At 35.5% G+C, this 24,840-nt stretch overlaps 1 protein-coding gene, 1 long non-coding RNA gene and 1 pseudogene across 3 annotated transcripts; 2 read left to right on the top strand and 1 right to left on the bottom strand.

Moving 5' to 3' along the window:
• Positions 1-5,600: 5,600 nt before the first annotated feature.
• On the bottom strand, positions 5,601-6,768 carry LOC140005516 (zinc finger BED domain-containing protein RICESLEEPER 2-like). The gene is made up of 2 exons (XM_072046520.1): positions 6,135-6,768; positions 5,601-5,608 (listed from the first exon to the last, which is right to left on the bottom strand). Exons 1-2 carry the CDS (start codon positions 6,766-6,768, stop codon positions 5,601-5,603), a joined length of 642 nt encoding a protein of 213 aa, XP_071902621.1.
• A 15-nt stretch (positions 6,769-6,783) lies between these two features.
• On the top strand, positions 6,784-15,073 carry LOC113741550 (polyprenal reductase 2-like; annotated as a pseudogene).
• Positions 15,074-20,358: 5,285 nt separating this feature from the next.
• Positions 20,359-22,160, top strand: LOC140005730 (uncharacterized). Of its 2 annotated transcripts, XR_011813300.1 has the most exons (3): positions 20,359-20,542; positions 21,418-21,685; positions 21,841-22,160. It is a non-coding gene; the product is annotated as an uncharacterized lncRNA (long non-coding RNA). The 2 variants fall into 2 exon arrangements; XR_011813299.1 differs by having other exon boundaries at positions 21,418-22,160.
• The last annotated feature ends 2,680 nt before the right edge of the window (positions 22,161-24,840 follow it).

The raw sequence follows: 24,840 nt of genomic DNA, 5'->3' as shown, positions 1-24,840 counted from the left end.
TTATTGGTTGAATAGTTCTAAGTTATAAACTTGGCTTGTATTGAGTCCTAGCGAGAGTTAGGCAGGCGGCCCATCGAAACCCTAGGGTTTGCCCTAAGGAGAAGTGGGGTCGTCACAGAAGTGAATATAATTTGTGATTCCTCTATTAACCTTTGGCACAGGCGACTTGGGTACACAACTGAAAAGGGAATTCAGACACTTATTCGCAAACAACTCTTATCTAAAATTAGAAGTATGACATTTAAATTTTGTGTTGACTGCATTTATGGAAAATAATACAGAGTTGCATTTCAAAACCTTTCTCTATCTAGAAAATTGAATCCATTAAAGTTGGTGTACATTGATGTTTGCTATATGAAAGATAAGTCTCTTATTAGTGTTGTTTACTTTGTAAATTTTATTGATAACTTTACTAGAAAAGTTAGTTGTTTTGCTTTGAAATCCAAACATCGGATTTTAGAAGTGTTCAAAGACTTTCATAGCAAATTTGAGAAGGAGATTGGCAAGCAGTTAAAATGTATTCGTACTAACAATGGTGGTGAGTAGGGTTGTTCACGAATTGAACCGCTCGCCAGCAGCTCGAATACGAGCTTGACTCGAGCTTGGTCAATATCGAGCTTGACTCGAGCTCGATCAATAGCTAATTAAGTCGAGTTCGAGCTCGAGCTCGATCTCAAAAACACTAAACTCGTTGGCTCGTGAGCCGATTATATATATTTTTATTTTTATTTTTTATTTTAATAGTAAAATTACATATATATCCCTAATATTTTATTATTTGTTAAAAAATTATTATTATATTCATTTTTAAAAATAAAATAATTATTTTTTAAAAAATAAAAAATTATTATTATTATTTATTTTTTAAGCTCGAGCTCGAGCTTGACATTTCGAGCTCGTCGAGCTCGAACTCGAGTTTGAGCTTCATAAAATTAACTGGAGGCTCGGCTCGATTAGGTTAAATCTCGACTCGACTCGGTTCGTTTGCATTCCTAGTGATGAGTACCGGAAATCATTTGAAAGGTACTGCAAGTCCTATGATATTAGATTGGAAATGACAATACCAAAAACTCCTTAAGAAAATGGAGTAGCAGAGATGATGAATAGATCCATCACTAAATAGGTCAGATGTACACTCTCCAATGCTAAACTGCCAAAATCCTTCTGGAATGAGGCACTGAGAACTGTAGTTGATTTGATTAATCTTCCTCCGTCAGTTTCTTTGAATGGTGATATCCCAGAGAGAGTATGGACATGAAAAGATATGTCCTTTAAACAATTAAGAGTTTTTGGTTGCCAGCCATTTGTTCATATTTCCACAGATGAGAGGTCAAAACTTGATGTGAAACCAAAGTAATGTATTTTCTTGGGTTATGAGTATGAAGATTTTGGTCATAAACTGCATGATCCTATCGAAAAGAATGTGATCAAAAGTAGAGATATTGTCTTCCTTGAAGATCAAACCATTGAGGACACTGATAAAAATGATATGTCAAGATCCTCAGATGACATTCCTACTAGTTTGGATCTAGATCCAGTTTCAATACCAGTTGATTTTAATCATGGGGGAGCTGACACAGAGCAAAGAGAGAATACTGATGGTGATGATACTGCTACTAATAAACTTGAACAAGCGACACTGCCAACTCTACCACTATCACCACAAGATTAGTCTAGGAGATCTACCATAGAGAGGAGATCTTCTAGTACATATAATTTTAATGAGTATGTAATGCTGACAAATGGAAGGGAATCAGAGCCATACTGTGAAACTCTAGAACATGAGAGGAAAGGAGACTGGTTGCAAACTATGTAAGAAGAGATGATGTCCTTATATGAGAATCATACCTATGACTTGGTAAAACTACCTTAGAACAAGAGGATAGTGAAAAATAAATGGGTTTACAAGTTGAAAATTCAAAAGCACAACTCATAGCCAAAGTACAAAGCAAGATTGGTGGTAAAAAGATTCAGTCAGAAGAAAGGTGCAGATTTTGAAGAAATTTTCTCTCCTATGGTAAATATGTCATCAATCCGGGTCATTTTTGGTATTATAGCCAACTTGAATTTGGAGATTGAGCAACTTGATGTAAAGATAGCCTTCCTACATGGTGATTTGGAAGAAGAAATTTACATGAAATAACTGAAGGAGTTCAAAGAAAATGGCAAAGAGAACTTTATATGTCATCTCAAAAAGAACTTGTATGGATTGAAACAGGCATCAAGGCAGCGGTACAAGAAGTTTGACTCCTTCATGACAAATCACGAGTACCATAGGACTACATCTGATCACTGTGTCTGTGAAGAATTTTTCTAATGGTGATTTTATTATTGTCTTGTTGCATGTTGATTTGATTGTTGACTGTGATGCTATGAAAATTAACATGTTGAAAAAGGACCTAAGTAAATCCTTTACAATGAAGGATTTGGGTTCGACTAGATAGATTCTTGGGATGTAAAACTCTTAGGACAAGCAAAATGAAAAACTTTGATTATTTCGGGAAAAGTACATTGAGAAAGTGATTGACAGGTTTAACACGAGTAAAGTTAAGAAAGTCGCTGCTCCACTTATAGGTCACTTAAGTTAAACATTAAGTAGTATCTTACAAGTGAGAAAGACAAAGAAGACATGAGAAGATTCCTTAAATGGCTATTGGTAGTTTGATATATGCTATGATTTACACCAGACCAGATATAGCTCATGTAGTTCGGGTAGTCAACCGGTATCTCTTCAATCCTAGTAAAGAGCATTGGAATACTATCAAGTGGATCCTCTCAGCTATCTCAAAGGAACTTTCAAATTGTGTTTGTGTTTTGGCAATAACAAGACTATGCTAGACGAATACATCGATGCAAATATGGCAAGTGATCTCGACAACAAGAAGTGCACATCTAGGTACTAATGATTTTTGCAAGGGGAGCAGTGTCACGGTATAGGAAGTTGCAAAAATGTATTGCCCATTCCAATACGAAGCCAGAGTATATCACAGACACTGAAGCATATAAGGAGACTCTTTGATTGCACAAATTCCATTAGAAGTTGGATATGAAGCAAGAGAAATACACTCTTCACTGTGACAGTCAGAGTGTCATTCATTTGTGTAAGAATTCTATATTTCACTCTCGGTCCAAGCATATTGATGTAAGGTATCATTGGATTTGGTATGCGTTGAATTCCAAGTTGTTGACATTCGAGAAGGTTCACACTAATGATAACGGTGCTGATATATTGACTAAATCATTGTCTAGAAAAAAAAAACACCTATTTTACAGACAAGAAACAGGTTTGGTGGAGCTCCCACAAATGAGTCGAAGGGGGAGATTGTTAAGCTTATGGATCCAACTCATTTGGTGGACCAATCATAACATAAGTCCACATGTTAATTAGTTTGGTCATTTTTTACCAAATTAAGTAGGGAAACCAATTATTGTGATTTGATGAATCATCAACCGAGAAATAAGAATAAATAATTTTAGCTGCAATTTTTCCTTCTTAGAGAGATTCAAAGAGAGAGAAAAGAGGGAATTGAGAGAAAATAAGATAGAGAGAGAAAAATTTCAAGATCTTGATCAGATGGTGATTTGAAACCCAATTGAGATAAAATTTTAGCCATGCGATCCTTTCATTAAACTCTACCCATCTACTGGTTCCATTTTTAGATTTTCTTTTCGCTTAATGACATCGTTTCAAATCCATTTATTTGACAGTTGTAGTTTTTGAGGGATGAATTTGTAACAATTTTGCTTGGTTGATATTAGTGATGTTGTTGTCATCCAAATGTTCAAGATAAACCTATGTATTTCCATTATTGTGATAGTGAAGATTTTTTGACTGGACTAAGTCCTGTGGTTTTTTTCAATTTGAGTTTTTCACGTTAAAAATCTTGACATCTTGTGCCTTTTATTTTTCGGTATTTTATTATTATTGTTAATATCGTTGCTTGATAATTTTGTTTGTCCCTATTTGAATTAGTACTTGAAGAAATAATAACTTGTCCTGAGTTAACTTTGATATTGCGCACCTGCACCGGTACCCCTTCTCGAACAAAGTGTTTATAAGGTTTTTAACTATAGCAATCAAGCTAAAGAAGCATCCCATCCAATCCTAGTCCAGTTGTGAGTCTTGAAGCCAAGTGCAATGCTGGTCAAGTAGCAATATACATCGACCACTACTGAAGAAGATCAATACGATTCTATTCAAGCACTAGGTAGTATGCCACTTCTGCAGGGGGTGGCTTTACACCAACAAAATGCATCAACCAATGAGTTGGCACATTTAAAAAGATTCTTCCATGTTTTCAACCCATAACTAACAAGCTAAAAATCAGAGCTCAAAGCTCTAATTAATAGATCATTGTACATTGTCCATGTCAACCACTGATAACAAACATTTATTTGTAATATAGAGACTTGCACAATGCTTAACTTAGTAATTCTTAAGATCAAGAGCAATTGAAAGTAAACAATCTACTAAAAATGCTTCTATTCATCTTCTTGCCACCCATCTGAGCCATGATTTGTTGTCTTGGCTGAGTCCGTGGTGACTCGATCAAGACATAACTAGAACAATGGGGATCGATACAATATTGAACCCCACATCCTAGATTTAGCTATATCCAAAGTGACTCACAATGACTTGGCCGATATTGGATTTGTGACAACAGTTGCGATGTGTATCGCTGAGAAATCGATGAGTTGGACTGAGTTGTATCAGAAATCGAACAAAAAAAATTCGGTATAAAGGGACAAATTGTGCAACTAACATAGGACTAAATTGGGAACTGCCTACCATTAATTGCATAAAAATCAAAATCAAGTTCTCTTTCAACGACAAATCAAATAAAGCACAGTAATATTCCCCAATTTGCGGTATAGTTTGGAGTGTGAACATAGAAAAATAAGAAGGAAAAATTATAAGTATAAAAGAGAGAAATAGGGAGATAAAGAAATGAGAGGAATAGTTCTACTGTGAGAGTTAATGTGGGTTTACGTGAAAGAGAGAGAGAGAGAAGTAAAAATCAAAGGGCAGAGACCATTGGCTTTTGTGGTGGTTGGCGGTGGTTACAGAGGAAACAAATAGAAACAGTAGCAGCAGTAGTATGAGGAGTAGGCCTGTCAACGGGTCAGGTCCGGGCCGGAATTAATAAATCCGGACCCGGATCCATCATACTATATTAGTTCTGGATTCAACCCAAATACCCAATAGGTCTTCTAGTCTTTCCACCAGAACTGCACCCGATGGGTCCCGGATCCAGGTCAGGCCTACTCGAAAAAAAGGCCCGTCAAAAGCCTGTTTTTGCAACAACTTTTGACCCGTTTAGCAAGTGAGTTTTTTGGGTGTTTGTCTAAAACTTTACTGTAACTTACTGTAAAAGTTTTTTAAATAATTTTTGAAATGTGTAAATTTTTGAATATTTTGAAATGTATAGTTTAAAAATTTTGACATGTTTTTTGAGGTTACTGTAGCTAAAGTTTTTTAAAAACTTGTAGCAGACAAACTTAGCAAAAAATTCAAGTGCCAAACAGGGCCGAAACCTGTCTTGCCAAAAATTAAAAATGAAATATGTTTTGTGGCAAATTACAAAATTATTCAAAACCAATCACAGACCTAAATCACAAATTACAAATCAAAATTACAAACTACTCACAATAGCCATTCTAAAGCCAACCACAAATCAATCTACAAACTGCAAAGTCATTCCAAAACGACAAAACTAATTTGACATCCAACAAATTACAACTTCTAAAAGGGTCCAATCAAACATTAAATATCAAATAAATCAACCAACAAATGAAGTCCTACTATCTTGTAGATTACAATAGTCTTCATGGCTCTCAAGTTTCACAATTTTATGCAACAAAAAGAAGGAAAATATATTTGTAAACTAATTACTAACTAATACAAAAAAACCAAATAAGAAAAGAAATCAAATTGGTCTTACTCAAATACATCACCCTAACTTGAGAACTTTAGAAGAATTACCCAAATCTTCTCCAAATAACTCTAATAGAAAGAAAATAGATTAGTTTTACTAGACTAATTCAACCAAACAAACTTGTAATATGGATTTAAAAAGAAACAATAACAAAAGAAAAAAAATCATATTATAAAAACATAAACATGAAGGACTTACTTCTTTTCTTTTTCAAAGGTAACCAATCTCCGGTTGTTATCAAAGCTTCGACCACATCAAGAAGCAAAGAAGCATGAGTCTCATCAATTACCGTTCTGCCAATGCTAAATGCTGATTCTGATGCCATAGTAGTAGCTGGAATTGTAAGAATATCACGAGTCATCTTGCTAAGAATAGGAAATTTTGGGCTGTTTGCCTTCCACCAACCTAGTATGTCAAAATCATTTTTTCTTGGAAATACAGGCTCGTCCAAGTATGATTGCAATTTAGATTTTTGGCTAGCAAGAATAGTAGAAGAACAAGATTGCTGATACCATTTGTCAAAATCAGACAACTTATCATCATCATCTTGTACATCTATATTTTTGTTACTAAAACTAGAAGTCCCTTCTCCTATATTATCTCCAACATAACTCAAAAAAAGAGCAAGGTCACCTCCATATTCAACAAACAGATCAGCAATAGCATTACAAACTCTATCCACATATCTTTGACCACCTTCTCCACAAAGAGTATTATAATAATAGTCTACTAAAGCCAACTTAAATCTAGGATCAAGCATCACAGCAATAGCCACCACCAAAGAACATTGTTCCCAATATTTCTCAAATTTTGCTTTCATTAGAATAGCCATTTCTTGAATAAAATCATGCTCACTAATCTGTTTCTGTAACGACCCCATCTCCCCCTAAGGCGTACCAGAGGGTTTAGCGGGCCGCCTGCCCAGCTCTCGTCGGGACTCACTCACTTACTACATTCCTCAAGTAAATTACAAGGTACAACTCAAATAATACATCCAATTCTCCAAAATTACATATCTTAAGCGAAGCGGAAACCAATTCTAAGCGTAAAATATAGATTTACATCCGATTCAATTTCAAATATTTATACAAGCCCAAAAGTACATAAACCAAAACCAAAACTAAACTATACAAGATGTACGCCATCCAGCCACACAAAGATCCAAAAACAAGTTCTTCCTTTACTTCGATCCCTGTGGGGAGAAAAAGATAATAGGGGGTGAGCTAGAAGCTCAGCGAGTGACCAGTAAAATCAACAGCCAAGTATATTTTACAATAAAGCATTGATATGATGTCATGATGCAGTAATCAAATGTTCATTTATTGCTCATGTGAGCCATTGAAGTTCTTGTACTTAAATATCCAATGCTCGTTTAGATCAAGTAACCGTGAAACAGAAGTAAGAAGCCATCGGGCTCCAAAGAATGTGTAAACAATAGTGGAGACATTGGTTCTAAGCACAAGACTTTCCAGGAACTCATTGGAGCCAATTATGTCATGGCACACACCCGAACCCCAAATGATATGCAATGGAGTAATAAATGCAAGAATTAGTTCAAAAGTAACTTTGGGAACGGTCGAGGGATCACTCACTCAAACTATAGTGCTTCAAGTAGTCACGTTCAATTATACTCCAGGTTTGGAGTCCAGATCTGCGATAGAAATCCAATTTGAGAACTTTGAAACACGAGTAAGATTTGAAACTGAAACGTTCCGTTCATAAGAATCAACCAATTGAAATTCATTTGAAAGGCATTCGTGAAACACTTGCTCGCTTTTCAAATCATAAGGTTTTTGTAGCATATATACTTGGAAACAATACTTGAGTTAAAAGTACAAGGAAATATAAGTTTACATTGGCCATTATATCTTTTCCTCAAGAGTACAAGTTCGTTTAGGTTTTTAACGTATAACCATCGATAACAAAGTAGCAAAAGTTCTCGCTAGTTCAAGTGGTAATCACTTAACCTTCACTCAAGTTGCAAATATAATTTTCTAGTTCTCGAGTAAAAATTCGGGCAGCATGCCCTTTGTGTTTACTTAATTTTCCAGCCATTTAGGCTTCATTATTTTTCCTCAACCAAAACCCAACATCACATATATCAGTAATTCATGACAAGAGCCGTTCCATAGGCTCACAATATCATAATAATAAGATTCACAACGATAGCAAGTGCAGAAATTCAATCTAGCACAAAATAGATTTGACGTATGAAAGCGGAAATAACATATCCGAGGCTACGCTTATCGGATTGAGGTGCAACCTATGCCGTTTCGAAGCTAAGACACAGGGATACAATGTTCATGAAGGTCACTAAGTCCAGTTTCTAATGTAACGTGGTCAAATTCTCAAATTACTAAACCAGAAACCAATTCGTCGGCTGTTTAAACGCAGAACACTGTAATGGTCATAACTCAGAGTACACAAGTCCGAATCAGGTGTTCTTAGAGGCATTTGAAAACTAAGTCGGAATACTACAACTTTCATGTTTTGGCCAAGAGCTAAATCAGTATGTATCCTAGTCAAAAAACACGATAAACTGGACAAACTGATCACACGGACTGATGGGGAAATACTTAAAACAGTAAGGGTATTTTGGACTTTTCACGACCTACGTTGCTCCGATTGAGCTGAAATTTTGTAGGCATCTATAAAATACCATTCTATACAACTTTTATTCTTTGACCTAAGGCCAATTCGGCCTCTAAGATAGGGCTACAAATTCGGACAGAATGTTGGGGAAAATTTCCAGATTCTGGAATTTTTTGTAATCAATGGAACTTTCTCAATTTTCTTGTTCTAATCACTACCAAAACACCTTATACAACCTTAATTGCAACATACAAGCATCATACAACAAATTGGGCAGAATTTCCCCAAATCCTAGTTCATGAAATAAAAAGGGGAAAACTTCTAAAACATGATAATCATCCATGATTCCACCACAAAATCAAGTTGCTAAGCTTAATTTAACAAGATTGAAAGTAAAATTTGGAGAGATAAGCTTTCTTACCTTGACTAGAGTTCACTAAGAGTAGCCCAAGCTTTCTCCTTCCAAAGTCTCACCACAAACCACTAGCTAATCACTCAAGAACAAGTTTAATCGGTTTATTTTGTTTGATTCCTCACTTAGTTGTTGGATTGAAGAAGAAATGGAATGTTTTCCTTTGGTGGTTTTCTTCTTGCTCCTCTCGGCCAGCAGCAACAAAATGAAGAGGAAAAATGCTAAGTTTTGGAGTTAAATGCATGGTCTTGGTCTTGGGTCAAGAAGCCTTAAGGTGGCGACAAGTGTCGCCACCACCACCTTTCTTTTTTTCTCTTTCTTTCTTGCTATTTTAGTCCACAAATTTCGGTCAAAAGGTCATCATGAGAGAGGAGATATTTTGCTCCATTAGTAATAAACTTGTATGGCAAGAAAGTGGTGGTCAAGTGGTGGTTCAATCGGTAGTGCGCGGGACCCGCCAGTTCGCGCCGTTTTTCTTAAAAACTCACGTACTAGTGTTTTTACTTCCCATTTACTAACCTTATATCATTGCCACTAGTCACATATTATTCCGCACTTAAAAGTCACTTTTAATCCCCAAATTTAATCCTTACTCTGTACCGAATTTTCATCCGGCGAAAAATCGCGAAAACCCTAACTTTGCTCCAAACTTGAAACCGAAGTGTAAAACCCTATTTTCTAGGTTTATTTACACTTATGTGAAATAATTGGGTAGTGCGCTTTGATAAATAATAATTTTCAAATAAAAGGGTATTTTAGTCCTTATCGGAAAGCCTTAAAGAGCTGGCTCTTTAAGCTGTTTATGCGGACCGAATTTCTTCCAGATTTATGTGGGCCGGATTCCTCACAAAACTCTATTCACCAGAAATTTTTCCTTTTCTTCTGCCTCGGGGCGTTACAGTTTCCCTTAGTCATAATAGTATCTAAAAACTGTCTACTCAAAATTTGAGATAAATTTTTTGTTCAGATACGTTGAACTCTAAAATATTGCCCCCTAGTAGATGCCTAATGTATTATTTCAATATGCTATCTAATGAATCTAAAAAGAAAAAAGAAAAGAAAGGGAGTGGTTCACTTAGTTCGAATGTATGATACTGATACATGGAGTAGTTTTGTTGACTGAACAATAGAATCATCCAACTCTCTTTTCTTTCCCTCTCCTGTCTTGTAGATACAAGCTGCTACACACATTCACAGTCCTCAAATTGCAAAGTAGTTGCCCACCTTTTTGTTATGTTCCTCTATTCAGCAAGATACCACATCAATTTAATCACTTCACTGGACATATTAATGTACAGACTGCATACCAACCAAGTGACCAACTACAGGTTCTATAGTCTCAATTAAGTCTAACAAGATAATACTGCATAATTCTATTAACAAGGTTGATATAATAAATGAAGATTATTTCTCATACTTCAAGAGCCAACTTATGAACTAACTTTTTGACCATCTTTGACAAAGACAAAATACTAGAATGGAGGCTTTCACCATGATTTTAGAAACTTTTAGGGTATTGACAAATTAAAAAAAATTACTCTTGAGGCCGTGACCGTGAGAGAGAGAGCTGGGCTGCTAGCAGCCTGGAAGAGCTGAAAAATATGCTTCTTTGGAGCTGCAACTATCAAAGATGGAGAGAGCGTCGCCGGCAGCCTTGCTAGTCTCTGCTATGGCTTCGACAATCAACGGAAATGGCAGATGGCGGACAATCTGGTGGAACTTGGAAGCTCAGAAATGGCTTACTTGCACGAAAAGGAGAGAGATTGAGGGATTTTGTCTTGGAAGCTTGTCCGTTTCAAGGCGACTGGTGGAGGCAGGGCAAAAGAGAAGAGAGAGAGAGAGAGAGAATAAGGGATGTGTGGCGAGGTATTAGGGTTGGGAAAATTTGGGAATGAAAGAAGTAGTAATGTAGTATTGATCTGATAGATTGGTAGATATATTTTTAATTATTAATTTATTAAAACGGGTTTGGGTCAAATACGGGGTCGGAATGGTATATTCCGTATCCGACCCCTTTTTTTGTTAGATAAAATGGGTCCGGGTCTGGGTCCGGGTCTGGGTAACGGACCTAAATCCCTACCCGTACTTGGAAAATGTTGGCGGGTCCGATCCGATTAATGAGAAGTGAAGTTAAGGAAGAAGAAAAGAAAAAAAGTTATAAGTTGCTCCTTAATTTTTTTGAAATTATGAACCTGCCCCAAAAGTTCCTTAAACTATATTATAAAGTAGGTATTTCTTCATGATCGCTTTTTTCTACTTTCAATTGCATTCTTACTAACTAGATTCATCTTAAACTCTAAATTTTGTTTTATTTACTAATTTGTTAATGATAATAGGAATACAAGGTGCTTCTGATACATGCTATAGGTACATGGTTACAGCAGCATCACTTTATTTCAACATTATTTAGTATATATATGATAATATAGGTATTCACCAAATCTAATTTGATAATTGTCCTTGTTATGGTATTGTGCACTGTTTAGATGGTGATGTACTGTTTGTTTGTAATTTACGATTGTTATTTTGAGTGTACGATGGCATGTTACAATAAAGCTTATCTGACACGTGCAATTCCTTGATTACTTGATCACTGTATGCGATTATTCAGTCCTACTACTATTTGATGCAGCCGATGTGTTTTAATTCAAGTAAATACCCTTTTTACATTGCTTCCACTGGCCAATGATTAATGCCTTTATATCTCATGTAGAATGTGAAGATGACATTTCCTTTAAAGTCACATTTTCTTAGCATTTATGATTACTTTTATTTGAGCTTCTTATGATATATTGGCTTTAACTTTGATTATGCCATCATGGACTCAATCTGGAAGATTTTTTTTTCTTTTGAAGTGCCTTTAGTTTCTGTCTTATTTGATAGATTCATTTTCGGAAGTCATAAGTTTACACAATAAGAAATTCTGGTGTAATTAATTAAGATGCTATACATGCATAGAAATTCACTGTCCCACAGAAGTTCTTCTGTCACTTTTATGCATTGGCAGTTATTTGGACAGCGTTCTTGCTGGTTGCAACATGAATTTATGCATACAATGTGGCGCCATTGGTCTCCCAGCCACTGCACTTTTCTAGTATTACCAGCTATCTCGCTGGGGGTTCACATAGCTTTTGGTTGCGTGGGTCTCATTCAATGAAGATAGAACAGACATACAGATGTTGGGTATCTGTTTTTCTGCTTTTGTTAATGGAAGCTCAAGTACTGAGACGCCTTTATGAAACAATATATGTCTTTAAGTACAGTCCTTCAGCTCGGATGCACATTTTTGGTTATTTCACAGGCCTATTGTGAGTGTTGACACTTTTTCCTTTGCTCATGAGTATTGAATAGATAGGTTGGAGATCAAAGTTCTTTCTATGCTTTTGAGTCCTTTGCTGCTGAGTTGTAAGAATAAACATAGTTAGGCATGAATACTCAAAAAAATTTTCTTTTTAAATATTTGTGGGGTTCAGGGAGGTGGTACATCTAAAGAAAGATCATTGACATTATTTCCATCGTATTTACCATTTGCAACTTGGAAATTAACATTAACATAACATTATTTTGTTCAGTAATTTGATTAAATAAAAATGAGGAGCTGTGTGGTCATCAATATTTTAGTTCTTAGGACCATTGAACTGTTCTATTTTTTTCATGTCTTAAAATGTATGCTAGACTCTATTAAAGTGATTATTTCTGATATCTCATGGCATCAGCCAAAAATTGTTTGAATTTCTAAATTCCTCTACAAACTCAGTCATTATCATCTGTAGTTCCTCTAAAACTCACTGAAAACTGCATAGAGCTTGAAACAAGCTAAATGCTAAAACTAGATGGAAGTAATATCATGAGATCATTCATGAACAACATGGAAAGTTCAAATTTTGGTATGTAGAGTTCAAAGGCATCACAGGGTAACTAATTATGTCGTCCTAGATTGTCCTACTCGTATTTTTCAACAATCGAATAATAAATTGTTATGACCAATTTCTATGTCAACTTGCAATCAGCCTACAAATGTAATCAATAGCACCCTGATTTTCTTTGCAAAGATGTGATTTTGAAGTAATCAGACTTCTCTTTGAGATTGCGGATTTTTTCAACAGTTACATGATGTATAATATGTTAGCAGTTGTACCATATGCAACTTGGATTTTTTCCTAATTAGTTGTCTTTCTGATACTAGCTTCTATACAGCAGCACCATTATCACTTTGCTGTAATTACGTGTTAGAGATGCTCCAATTTGCCTCAAATCTGATTCAAGAACTAATAGTTAAAGGGAAGGACCACATGCAATTCGTTGAATATAGTTGCTGGGGATTTGTCTACCCTTTCTTAAAACTTAAATGGCATGCTTGGTTAGGTGCAGCTCTATTCCTTTGGGGTTCGGTTCATCAGCACCGCTGTCATGCAATTCTCGTAAGAAATTTTGGTTCTTATTATTGGGTGTTCCTACAAATAGTTATTAAAGTTATATATAAGCTCAACGATGAGATCCAGATCACTTTTCTAATGTTGTATCAAACATGTAGCTTCATTTTTATGTATCTCTGGCTTTTTCCCCTCCCTTGTATTGTTATACTAATATGTTACCAATCAGATCTAGAGGATTATGACCATTATGATTTTAATTCATGGTATTCCTTTTTATGTTTTTTTCCCCTATGCTGCTCCTTGTCAAACATCACGAATAGGATATTTGGCCAAATAATCTTATTTTGTTATTTATATCCTTTGTCTCTGTGTCTACTCTCTATGTCAATTTTGAGCAATTTTGACTGGTAGAAGAATATGCAATACGGTTATGTTAATTTGAAAAGTTCTTGGTCTTGTAATAAATCTCAACTACCAAATCACCAAATACATTTTAGCATGTCATTTTGCTGCATTCATGGAGGCGAGAAATGCTTTAGTGTATGAATGCATATGCCTTTGAAGTAAACTACTCTTTGAACTTTGAAGCTTAAGAAAGTAATCTTTCAAGTTTAGATGTTTTCACAATTGTTTTGTTTAATAGTAGCAAGCGTATTGGGTCTTTTCATTAGTTGGGTAATACTTAAGATACTGTTGAGGTGCTACTGTATCAAATAACGATACTATACCTTAACTTGAAATGGTACTTTTACTTCAAATAGATTAGAATTCGCGCAATGTACTTCGAGAAATTTTCTCAAGGAGGAGTGCTTTAATTTACTAGAGTTGTGTGTTTGTCTGAGCATGAGTTTGTCCTCTGTTCATGTTGGTTCACAAGGGTTTAACCTCTGAATAAACTACTCAGAACATGTTAGTGCAAAGCTGCGTATATTCAACATTTCCCTAAATCTGCAGCATGTCTCTCTTCTATTGGGTTTCTTCTTAGTTATTTTATGATATGTTGCTTGGACTTCTTAGAGCATAAATAGATACCTAAGGTTTTTCATTAATTAACGATGCTTAAGTTTTGATATTTATGTACATGTTTGTTATGATTGTCAAACATACCACCTAATTTTGTTTCTAAACCAGGGTTTAGTGCGGGATAGCTCAGATCAGATTGAGGACTACAAAATTCCTTATGGTGATTGGTTCAAATATGTTTCAAGGCTGAGATTGTATGCTTCTTTTCCTTTCCTGTTTACATTGTTTCATATCTTGTACAACTGTATTTTTCTTCTCTGTTTCTTTTGCTTGCTGGTGAAATGATATTCTTCTCTTTAATTGCTGGAAAAATCAATTAACATTTTGAATTCTTGTGATCATGAAGGTAATATATGGTGGTCTTCTGGTTGCTGGTGGATGTTCAGACATTACGCTGTGGTTGCTTTTCAGATTCGTTGTATGGGCTCTTTGGCTTTATCTCTCTCTTTTGTTCCCCTTTTCCAAGATTAATTTGGGCCTGATTTCTCCCCTCTTTTTCTGAAAATCTATTAATCAATCACCTCTATCTTTGGTTATGGGAATACATTCTTTTAATCTGACATATTATTATTGCAGGTGGCAAATCTTGTTTTTGCAGCTGCTGAAACGCATAGGTGGTATCTTAGAAAGTTTGACAACTACCCTAGAGTGCGTTTTGCCATAATTCCATCATTTTATTAATGCGCTCAAGGTCCATTGTAGATTCCGTATATTGGGTGTAACTACTTGCATATTTGGTCAGGGAAGAACTATCTCTTGCATTTAAGATATAAGTGGCTGGTGCTCCTTTCTCTTCTGTTCAGGATTGGATTTAGGAAGATAGAAAAGCTTGACTTTCTAGTGGTCTTCTTCGTTGATTGGTGACCTGATTGGACAATTTTATGTTGCTCTATAACAGCAGTAAAGGTGGTTAGCTGGTTAGCATAGAGACTGGTTGATATATACAGTGGCTTGCGCTTTGTACCTACCTTTTATATCTAATTAACTGGAATAGTGTGGAGCTGGAGTTGGTAAAATTTGTAATATTGCTGTATCTTCTTTTATGCATTCCTGTATGAAATGTGCAGGCACATTAGATTTGGACGTGCAGTTCACAACAGTTAACATTAGCACCTGGTAATACAACCATTGGCTGTTGGAGTGGTTAGTAGTCCTATCTGTTATTGTCCTAACTGTATAACTTGCAAGTTGCAATTGATCAGCTTAACGTGAATTGAATTTAGGTGAGATGTTTTGACAGAAAAAAAAAAAGGTGAGGATGTGAAGCTTATGTTTTTTTGTTTTTTTACCAAATGATAGCATTTCATTAATAACCACAAAGTTACACATAATAAGCAACAGCTCACAAATCATCCTTGGCTGCCTGGACTAGCCAAGTTGGAAAGGCATCTTTCCAAAAGGTTTCATTACATAAGTTTATGTCAAATTTTGCCTACTTGTGACTCACAAAGTTGTTTACCCTTCTAGAAAAAGGTGAAGCAACATTCCTTAAACCATTCTCTCATTTCCAGATGTCCTCAATCACGGTGAATAGCATATTTCCTTCATGCTCGTCTGCATTAATCTTCTGGCTGTTCTTACAGTCAAATTGAACCTCCATCTTCTCCCAGCTTGAGTCTTTTTCTTTCATTAAAGCCATTCGGATGGCCTTTGCTTCTTCCACTATTGGATCACCAGTGCGGGGTGTGTATATAATAATTAAAATTATGTCATAGTCAAGTTTTATATTGATAAAATTTAAAATATTTCACATGCGATTTTTCGCATGTATACGAGTTGTGATTGAAGTACGTAAATATGAAGTTTCAGAATTCATCATGAAATTTATGATTCATTTGCCGCAATTCTACAAAAAAAAATAAAAAATAAAAATTCATGAGTTCCATTTGTAACCATTAGTAGAAACCTAAGTGAAAATGGGAAACAAACTATTATGGTTCAAGAGAGTTATATTATCAAATTCCATCAAATTACATCAATATACGAATTATTATATGCATCAAATTATCAAATTACATCAAATTCCCTCACACCAAATCTTTGCATGTCCTCGAGCAAACTCCATTAGAAGGTCTAAGAGCAACTCTAATTGACTAATTGACTTGACTTCCAAAACAAGAGAGTTATACTTCTCCCAACTAGACAATCAATATACGAAATACCAAAATATATTATCGAGTGAAAAATCGTACAACTAAGAATCTCTTAGCACAACAAATGCATCCAGTGCAAATTCAACCTAAGTAATAGATTTCCTACATTAATTCTCGCTTTCTCCCATGCCTATGTAATAGTCACGCAAAGAGGGCAAAATTTCACTCAAATGTGTTACATAAAAGTGCACTGTCATAAGCTTGCAAAGAATCTAACCCTTAATTATCCCAAAGTTTGCATAACATGAATCATGATAACTTTGAACTTGGTTACAACGAGTTAAAATTTAAGGTAAGATAATAGAAAATCAAAGGCCAATAATCCTTAGAACCAGTAGAGCATCCCAGCAATTTTGAATGTTGAATGAATCACTCTATAAAGCACCAAATATCTCAACCAAACATATCCTTATAAACAAAGAATCATTCTTCCACCATAAACTTCCCAATTGACAACACATGTAACAATGAATCCATAAACACCAAGGGAATGACAACAATGATAAGGATTCTTTTCTAATTTTTCTTTTTCTCTCTCGTTTTTCTTTTTCTTGCATTTTCATTTTTTTGAATCCCTATCAAACTTGAAACACAATCCCGTTGATTTTAAGCACCATGAACTCGCCCAACATCTCAACATGATATGGCTTCAGTAACAACTCCCTACAAAATTAACGCATCCTAACCATTTAACATATGAATTCTCTACCAGTTACTAAAGACAAAAGAAATTAGGAAGGCAAAATTAGTAAAGGACAAACATGAATAAAAAACAAAGAAAAAGGGTCATATGGCTCAACGAGTTGGAACTTGGGTTAGAACAATGGGTTGGCACATTTACTCAAGTAACAATGGCTAAACAAAGATGGCCTTAATCACTTTCATACATGCACATTTCAAGACAACTTTAAAAGATGTTAAGCAAGTTCTAGAGTGACAAATTTATGTATGACATCACATAACAAAGAAGAAAAGATAGACAATGAAATTCAATCCTCAAACCCAAAAGCTCACAAAGGAATGTCTATCACACTAGGCTGGTAACTATGTAGTGGGAGCAGTGTTGGGGCAATGAGTTGGAAGTAGACTCATATTATACATTGCGCTTCTAAGACTCTTAATGCAGCGCAGTGCAATTATGCTATAATTGAAAAGTAACTCTTGGCTATAATCTTTGCTTTAGATAAGTTTCTGTCTTATTTACTTGAGTCTAAAATGACCGTTTATTCTGATCATGTAGCCTTGAAATATCATCTGGCAAATAAAGAAGTGAAACTAATGCTTATTAGTTGGATTCTACTCCTTCAAAAATTTGACTTGGAGATTAGGGACAAGAAGGGAATAAAAAATCATGTAACTAAACATTTGAGCAAGATTGTTAAGGAAGAGGATCTTATACCGATTCAGGAATCTTTTTCAAATGAACAATTGTTTGAGATACAAGGTATAGCACCCTAGTATATGGATATAGTTAATTATATGGTTACTCATCAAGTGCCAAGTCATTTAAGTAAAACTCAAAAAGATAAGTTTAAGAGTGAGTCAAGGTATTATGTGTGGCATGAACCTTATTTATGCAGTTGTTGTTTCAATCAAGTTATTATAAGGTATGTTCTTGAGTTAGAATTATATTCTATTCTTAAATTTTGCCATCAATATGCTTAGGAAGATCATTTTGGTCCTAAGCGAACTGCCAGGAAGGTGTTAGATAGTTGGTTTTATTGGCCTACCTTGTTTTGTGATGTTTACAAATTTTGTAGAAGTTGTGGACCTTGTCAAAGGGTAAGAAGGGAAAATGACATGTTTCATCCCTCACATTTCACAAAAATATTCTTTTCGTCCCTCACTTTTAAAATGAAGCAATTTCATCCCTGACATTTAAAAATTAAAGCTATTACATCTCTGAACCTAATTTTCAATCTGAATCAAACCATCCAATAATCCAATAATAAATTTCGGAGATAGAATTGATAGGTCACTCGGTCCATTTCATCATATTCACATGACATTTATCAAACCAAAAAAATAAATATTATAACATAAAGGCCATTATTTGTTTTGGAATAGTCGGGTTTTTCATTTGGGTAAATCTTTTCATGCACCGTTAGTATATTCGCTTGCGAGTCTAAATGTGTATCATAAATACAAAATTTGGTGTTTAAATTTAAATTGAAACGATATGGTAGGTACATAAAACTATCAGTGTATACAATGACAATGTGGGAATTCAAATTGAGTTATATTCAAGTTGAGTTAACCAAGTGATCTACCAATTATACCTCCAAAATTTGTAATCAGGTTGATAGGTGGTTTGATTCAGATTGAAAATTGGGTTCAAGGATGTAATAGCTTTAATTTTTAAATGTCAGGGATGAAATTGCTTCATTTTAAAAGTGAGGGACGAAAAGAATATTTTTGTGAAATGTAAGGGATGAAACAGGTCATTTTCCCGGGTAAGAATTTTGTCCCGGAGGAATGAAATGCTTCAAACACCTATTATATTTATGAAATTTTCAACGTTTGGGGTATGGACTTTATAGGTCCTTTCCCTTCTTCTTTTAGGTTCATGTATGTTTTATTGGCAGTTGATTATGTATCAAGGTGGATGGGAGCCAAACTCACTATGGTTGGTGATTCTAAAGTGGTTGCAGGTTTTCTTAGATCTAATATTTTTACAAGATTTGGTGTGTCCAAGGCTATAATAAGTGACCAAGGTTCTCACTTTTGCAATCGTACTGTGTAGGCATTAGTAAAGGAGTATAGAGTTTTTCACATAACTTTTATAACATACTACCCACAGACAAATAGACAAGTTGAAGTTTCTAATCGTGAGATCAAGAATATTTTGGAGAAGACTTTTAATGCTACAAGAAAGGACTGGAGTTTATGATTGGAAGATGCATTGTTGGCCTATAGAATAGATTATAATAATTCTATAGGGATGTCTCCTTATTGGTTGGTTTTTAGCAACTGTTGTCACCTTCCTATAGAATTGGAGCGCAGAGCGTATTGGGTAGTAAGAAAATGTAATTTGGATATGCAATGAGTTAGTGAAGAGAGGAGATTGTAGCTATAAGAGTTGGAGGAGATCTGAGTTGAAGCTTATGATAATACTAGTTTATACAAGCAAAGAACAAAGCTAATCCATGATAAAATGATCTTAAGGAAATATTTTGTAGAGGGACAGAAAGTATTACTATATAATTCAAGACTCCGACTTATTCTCGGTAAGTTGCACTCACATTGGATTGATCCATTTGAGGTTATTAAAGTTTTTCCCTATGGTCCAGTTGAAATAAGGACTTTCGAGACAAATTGAGTGTCTATAGTGGATTGTCATAGCTAAGGAAACCTTCTATGATGACTACATCGGGCAAGTAGTGGATGAGTTGTAATTGATGCAACCAATTTATCATGATTGAGTAATTAATTAACTATACTAAGCCAATGACGTTAAACAAAGGTGCTTGTTGAGAGGCAACCCAATTTTTAGTGGTTTTATTAGTCCCTTTTTAGATAATTTATTTTGTCATTCTTTCAATTATTTTTGTTATGTTTGTAGGACATAATAGAGCAGAGTTGATGACATCTAGCTATGTCAGGGCCCATTGTTATACCAAATAAAGCACCCATCAAAAGTTCAAGTGTCTGCAAATCAAGATGAGTGGACTTGCAGTGGACAGTATATATACGGCCTTAATCTGGCTGGACGATGGGTGCTTGACTTGATTTCTAAAAAAGAGGACAAAAGGACCAAACTAGTAGTACATGTTGGGCCTTGGAATAGGTCCTATGTTCAGCACGCATCATAGTTAGGCTTAAAAGAGCAACGCATGGTCCGATTTCTTTCCTGTCTTACTCTTTTCTTTTCCTTATTAGTTCTTCTTTCTTTCACTTTCCTTTGGGTTTTGTTAGTTCTCACTCTCTCAATCCTCTCCCACTTTCAGCTCTCCTTTATTCTCCCCAATAAGCGAAAACTCTTTTGTGTTTCTTCTCTTTCACGCTGACCAAGGGTTCAAATTTAGAAATAACACATGACAAAGGCTCCAGGTATGGACAAGAGCTATGTGGCTAGCCCTAACTCTTCGATTCTCGTATATTTGTTGTGCTTTTAAGTAATTCCACTATGTTTGGTGATGTTATTATCAGTTATTAACTTGATTTTATCCATTAATTTCACTTAATTTGATTTTTTGTTTGAGCCAATTGGGTGAGTAGTGGACTGCCTAGCTTGTCTGCTTTAGTGCTTTGGCTGCTTGAGTAATATTAGTTGCATGCTTTGCTTAAAATATGTCCTCATGACGTAGAAAATCTAGTTATACACGTATTCCGTACAAAAGAACTAGGAGTAGTAGGGTTCCTCAATTTGACAATTTTTTATTCTTGAATAAGGAATATGAGCAATGGTATAATGCCCACATTGGTAACAAAATGATGGCAAGAAAGACCCTAGGCCATGAGATTGAGGAAACTTTCATCTTAGGGGATCTTTTCGATCTTTAGGGTGGGAACCTATTCTAGATTTGCTACTTATCTATTATCCTTAGCCAGTGCAACAATTTTATGCTAATGTTGTTGATAAGCAATCCTGAGACTCTCGCTTCATTGAGAGTTATGTGAAAGGTGTTCGAATAGAGGTTACTCGAGATTGTTTAGCTGATTGGCTACAGGTGTCCAACATTGGCCCTGATTTTGTAATGAAAAGTCTTGAATGATGTCAATTGGGATGCCTTATAAGCTATACATAGGCTCAAACTATCACATTAGACAAATTGGTAGATAGGCCTATACGGCTATGGTTCTCAATGTTAAGAGATGCCTTTTGTTTTACTTCATTTGCCACAGTATCCTGCCTAGGGTGATTAGCAAGCATGCCCTTTGCTTTAGTGATATGTATTTTATTGATAAGATGGATGTCATTCCAGGTCGATTGCCTATAGTGGTAGGGGTTCACTCCACGAATTTCGATGATATTCATGAGTTTGATGATGATGATCAAGCAGCTCTTAATACTCGCCTTCATGATCCTGCTAGCAAGTAGTTTTGGTGTTTCTTCCTCGTCAATTCATGCCATGATGGGTATGTTGCAGAGTCCACGCCTTAATGTTCAAGCCAATAGTCAGGTTTTGCATAGTTTGGAAGGGCGCATGACTACTTGTGATACTCAGATGCAGCGTTTGGAGTCTCAGTTTGGTGAGTGGAGTAGAAAATGGTAGCCTCTTCCTCAACCATGACCCTTTTACTTTCTTTCTTCTTTTTTTTTTATTTTTCTCTTCATTTCTTTTCTCTATTTGGGCATTTTTGGTTGTGTTTCTTATTCATTTCTCATTTGTTTGTGTCTTTCTTAGGTTTTCTAGATCGTGTGTTTTACTCACTCAATCTTCTCTTGGCCACGCCTCTTCACATTTCCTTAGGAGAGTATTCTATTTCTTTACCTTAATCATTAAGGACAATGCTTACTTTAGGGGTGGAGGGGAAGTTTGGTGCAAGTTTCTTATGTTTATTTAGTTGTTTTATTTATGTTCTTTATTTGTTGTGTTTACGGTTGTTTAAAGTTGGTTTAGAGTAATGTAACAATCATGCCCAATGCCTTGTACAATGTGGTGGTGATATGTGTAATCTTGAGTTAATTGATGCAATGGATGGATCTAGTAATGGAGTTGGCTCAGTGTGATAGATGATTCCTATGTGAACTTTTGGGCTTGAAGATTGAGTTTCATTGTCAATCTTTTCTTCTTTGTTGTGTGATGCGATTCATAAATTTGTCACTCTATGTAGTTAATAAAAAATTATTCAATTAGATTTTAACACTACGAACTAATGAATTTCGATTCCACCTCCCCCTAGTGCGTACCCAAGGGTTTGGCGGACCACCTGCCTAACTCTCGTCAGGACTTACTCACCCACTCAATCAACTCTCAAGATTAATCATTCAAGCCTCCAAAATAATATTTAAGTTCTATAATTCAACCAAAATGCAAACTTATTTACAATCCAAAAGCCAAATGTATGATACAACGTCAAATGTCAAAATACATCCTATCAACCAAGAGTACAAGTACAAGAGGGTTATACACTCTAGGTCACATTTAATTGCTCCAGACCTCCATTCCTGTAAGGAAAACAAAAAACTAAAGGAATAAACTAAAAGCCCAGTGAGGTTACCAAACAAGCAATCAGGTAGAGAAATCATAGAAGTATGGTACTTAACAGTTTGAACACTTTGCACAATAATAAACAGTCATTTAAGAAATAAACATTCATTCATTGGAAAGGTACGTGCTCACTTGGAGCCATTCATTCAGTCATTCAGTCACCAACCATTTCCCTTATTCCTCCGTCATTTCAAAACATTTAACTGTGAAAACTCCTTCAGTATTCATTGTCACTCATTCATTGATTTCATTGCATTGAATTCACTGGCCAGTTCTCCACTAGACTTCGTGGTAATACTCGAATATACCAAACATTATCCTAAGGTCACCAGCCGCCTGACCGAGTCCGCTTCTGGCTCGAGTTGACTGGCAACGAAGGGCAAGGGTCCAGTTCAGCCAAAGGCTTACATTCATGCACAAGTAACGTTCAATTACTTGATCATTTAAAATTCACATTCACTTAGGTCGAGGGCGATAAAGTACACACTCACCCATTGAAAATCCATTTAATAGTCATTGAAAAGCATTTAACATTCAAACAATCACTCACAGATATTCACATAGTCACTTATTACACAAATATGCAAGGAACACTCACCACGGTACAAGTTCAAGTGTTCGCCTCATGTGCACTTTCGACCTCACCTCCACATCCTAAAATCACATTTATAAAGTACCATGAGATCCACTATGCCAAGTCACATTATTCCAAAAGAAAAATTAAGCTCAAAATGGTTCAACAACTCCAACTTGAAGTTGGAAGTGAAAGTAAGAACAGTTTGAAGAAAACAAAATTTTTTCCAGTTTTGCGCGATGTTATTTGAAAAATCATATCTCAAGCTTCTTAAATCCAAAATTCATAAACTTTATAGCGTTGGAAAATAAATTCAAAGGGTTACAATTTCTTAGAAGACAGCTTTGCAAGATTCTGTCCACAAGTCAGTCAAAATCCAATCTCAAGCGGCTGCTTTATCCAGTAGAAAGACAGAACAGGAATGAAAATTCAGTCAACTTTGAAAAATCACAGATATTCATAGGAATTGAAAAAATTTCTGAAATTTTCACGGTTAAAATATCTATGAGTCTAGTTTCCAATACAACAAACAAAACTCAATTTGGATTTTTTTACACTAATATATAGTAGATTTTCCAAGACTGCTCAAGGTCTCCTGCGGAAAAATTTTCAGCCGCACTTCCCCTTATTTTCCCTAATTTCCAACCATTTTTAAGGCTACAATCTCATAGTATAACAGCCCCAAATCAAGCTCACAAATTATAGGAGACAATTGGTACATATTCTAGATAGCAAAGACTAACCAAATTCAACATATGCTTGATATATAAACAAATATACCCAAGCTGAAATTTTGAAACCCTAAGCTGGAAAATTCTACCAACTTCACAAATTCATGATATCTTCCATATTCAAGTCATCTATCCAATAAAATGCAACATAAGAAAGGGAAGGAGAGTTTCCTAGCTTAATACCTTCAAATCTCAAAGAAAAATACAAAACCAAGGTTGCCTATGCAAAATCACTCCGCCTCAAGCTTCCTTGTCACCTTGTTGCACCTTTATTCGGATTAGATTTATGGTTCTTGTTGATTTCTCTCCAAATCAAGCAAAACCCAAGATGGAATTTGAAGTTTCTCCTCTCTTTTCTCTCTCTCTAGTTCGGCCAAGAAGGGAGCAAAATGAAGGGATTTTTGGTGAAATTTGCAAGATAAGGAGTAAGAACTAAAGGTTACATTGGTCACAGAATGCCTTAATTGCCAACACTTGGCTTTCCCTCAATTTTCCTTTATTTTGTCTTCTTTTCCCCTCTTTTCTACTCAAAAATTTCGGCCATCCTAAGTTGAAAATGGAGGAGTTTTGGTTGAAATGGAAGCTTAATGAAGATAAGAGGAAAGCTTAGTCTTGGTCAAGTCTTAGTCAAACTTTGTAGACTTGTTGACAATTGGCAGGCCAAGTTTTTTTCCTTTTTTTTCGCTTTTCTTTCCTTTTCTTGGTCAAACAATTCGGCCAACCCTAGAGAAAATTAGGGAAGGGAAAAATGAAATAAAAACAAGGAGATTAGGAAAAGAAAGTATTGGTCAAGTGGTGTCCTCCACCTAGGGGTGAGCAAAAAAATCCGAAAACCCGAAAACCCGATCGACCCGCACCGACCCACCCCTAAAATTAGGGTATCCGACC

This window comes from Coffea arabica, chromosome 4e, assembly GCF_036785885.1.
Source record: "Coffea arabica cultivar ET-39 chromosome 4e, Coffea Arabica ET-39 HiFi, whole genome shotgun sequence".
Classification (NCBI taxonomy): Eukaryota; Viridiplantae; Streptophyta; class Magnoliopsida; order Gentianales; family Rubiaceae; genus Coffea; species Coffea arabica.
Note: the sequence above shows the minus strand (reverse complement) of the source record. Positions and strands in the feature narration are given on the sequence as shown.

Coding starts and splice junctions, on each gene's coding strand:
- LOC140005516 (XM_072046520.1), bottom strand. CDS start 6,768: ATGGCTATTCTAATGAAAGCAAAATTTGAGAAATATTGGGAACAATGT.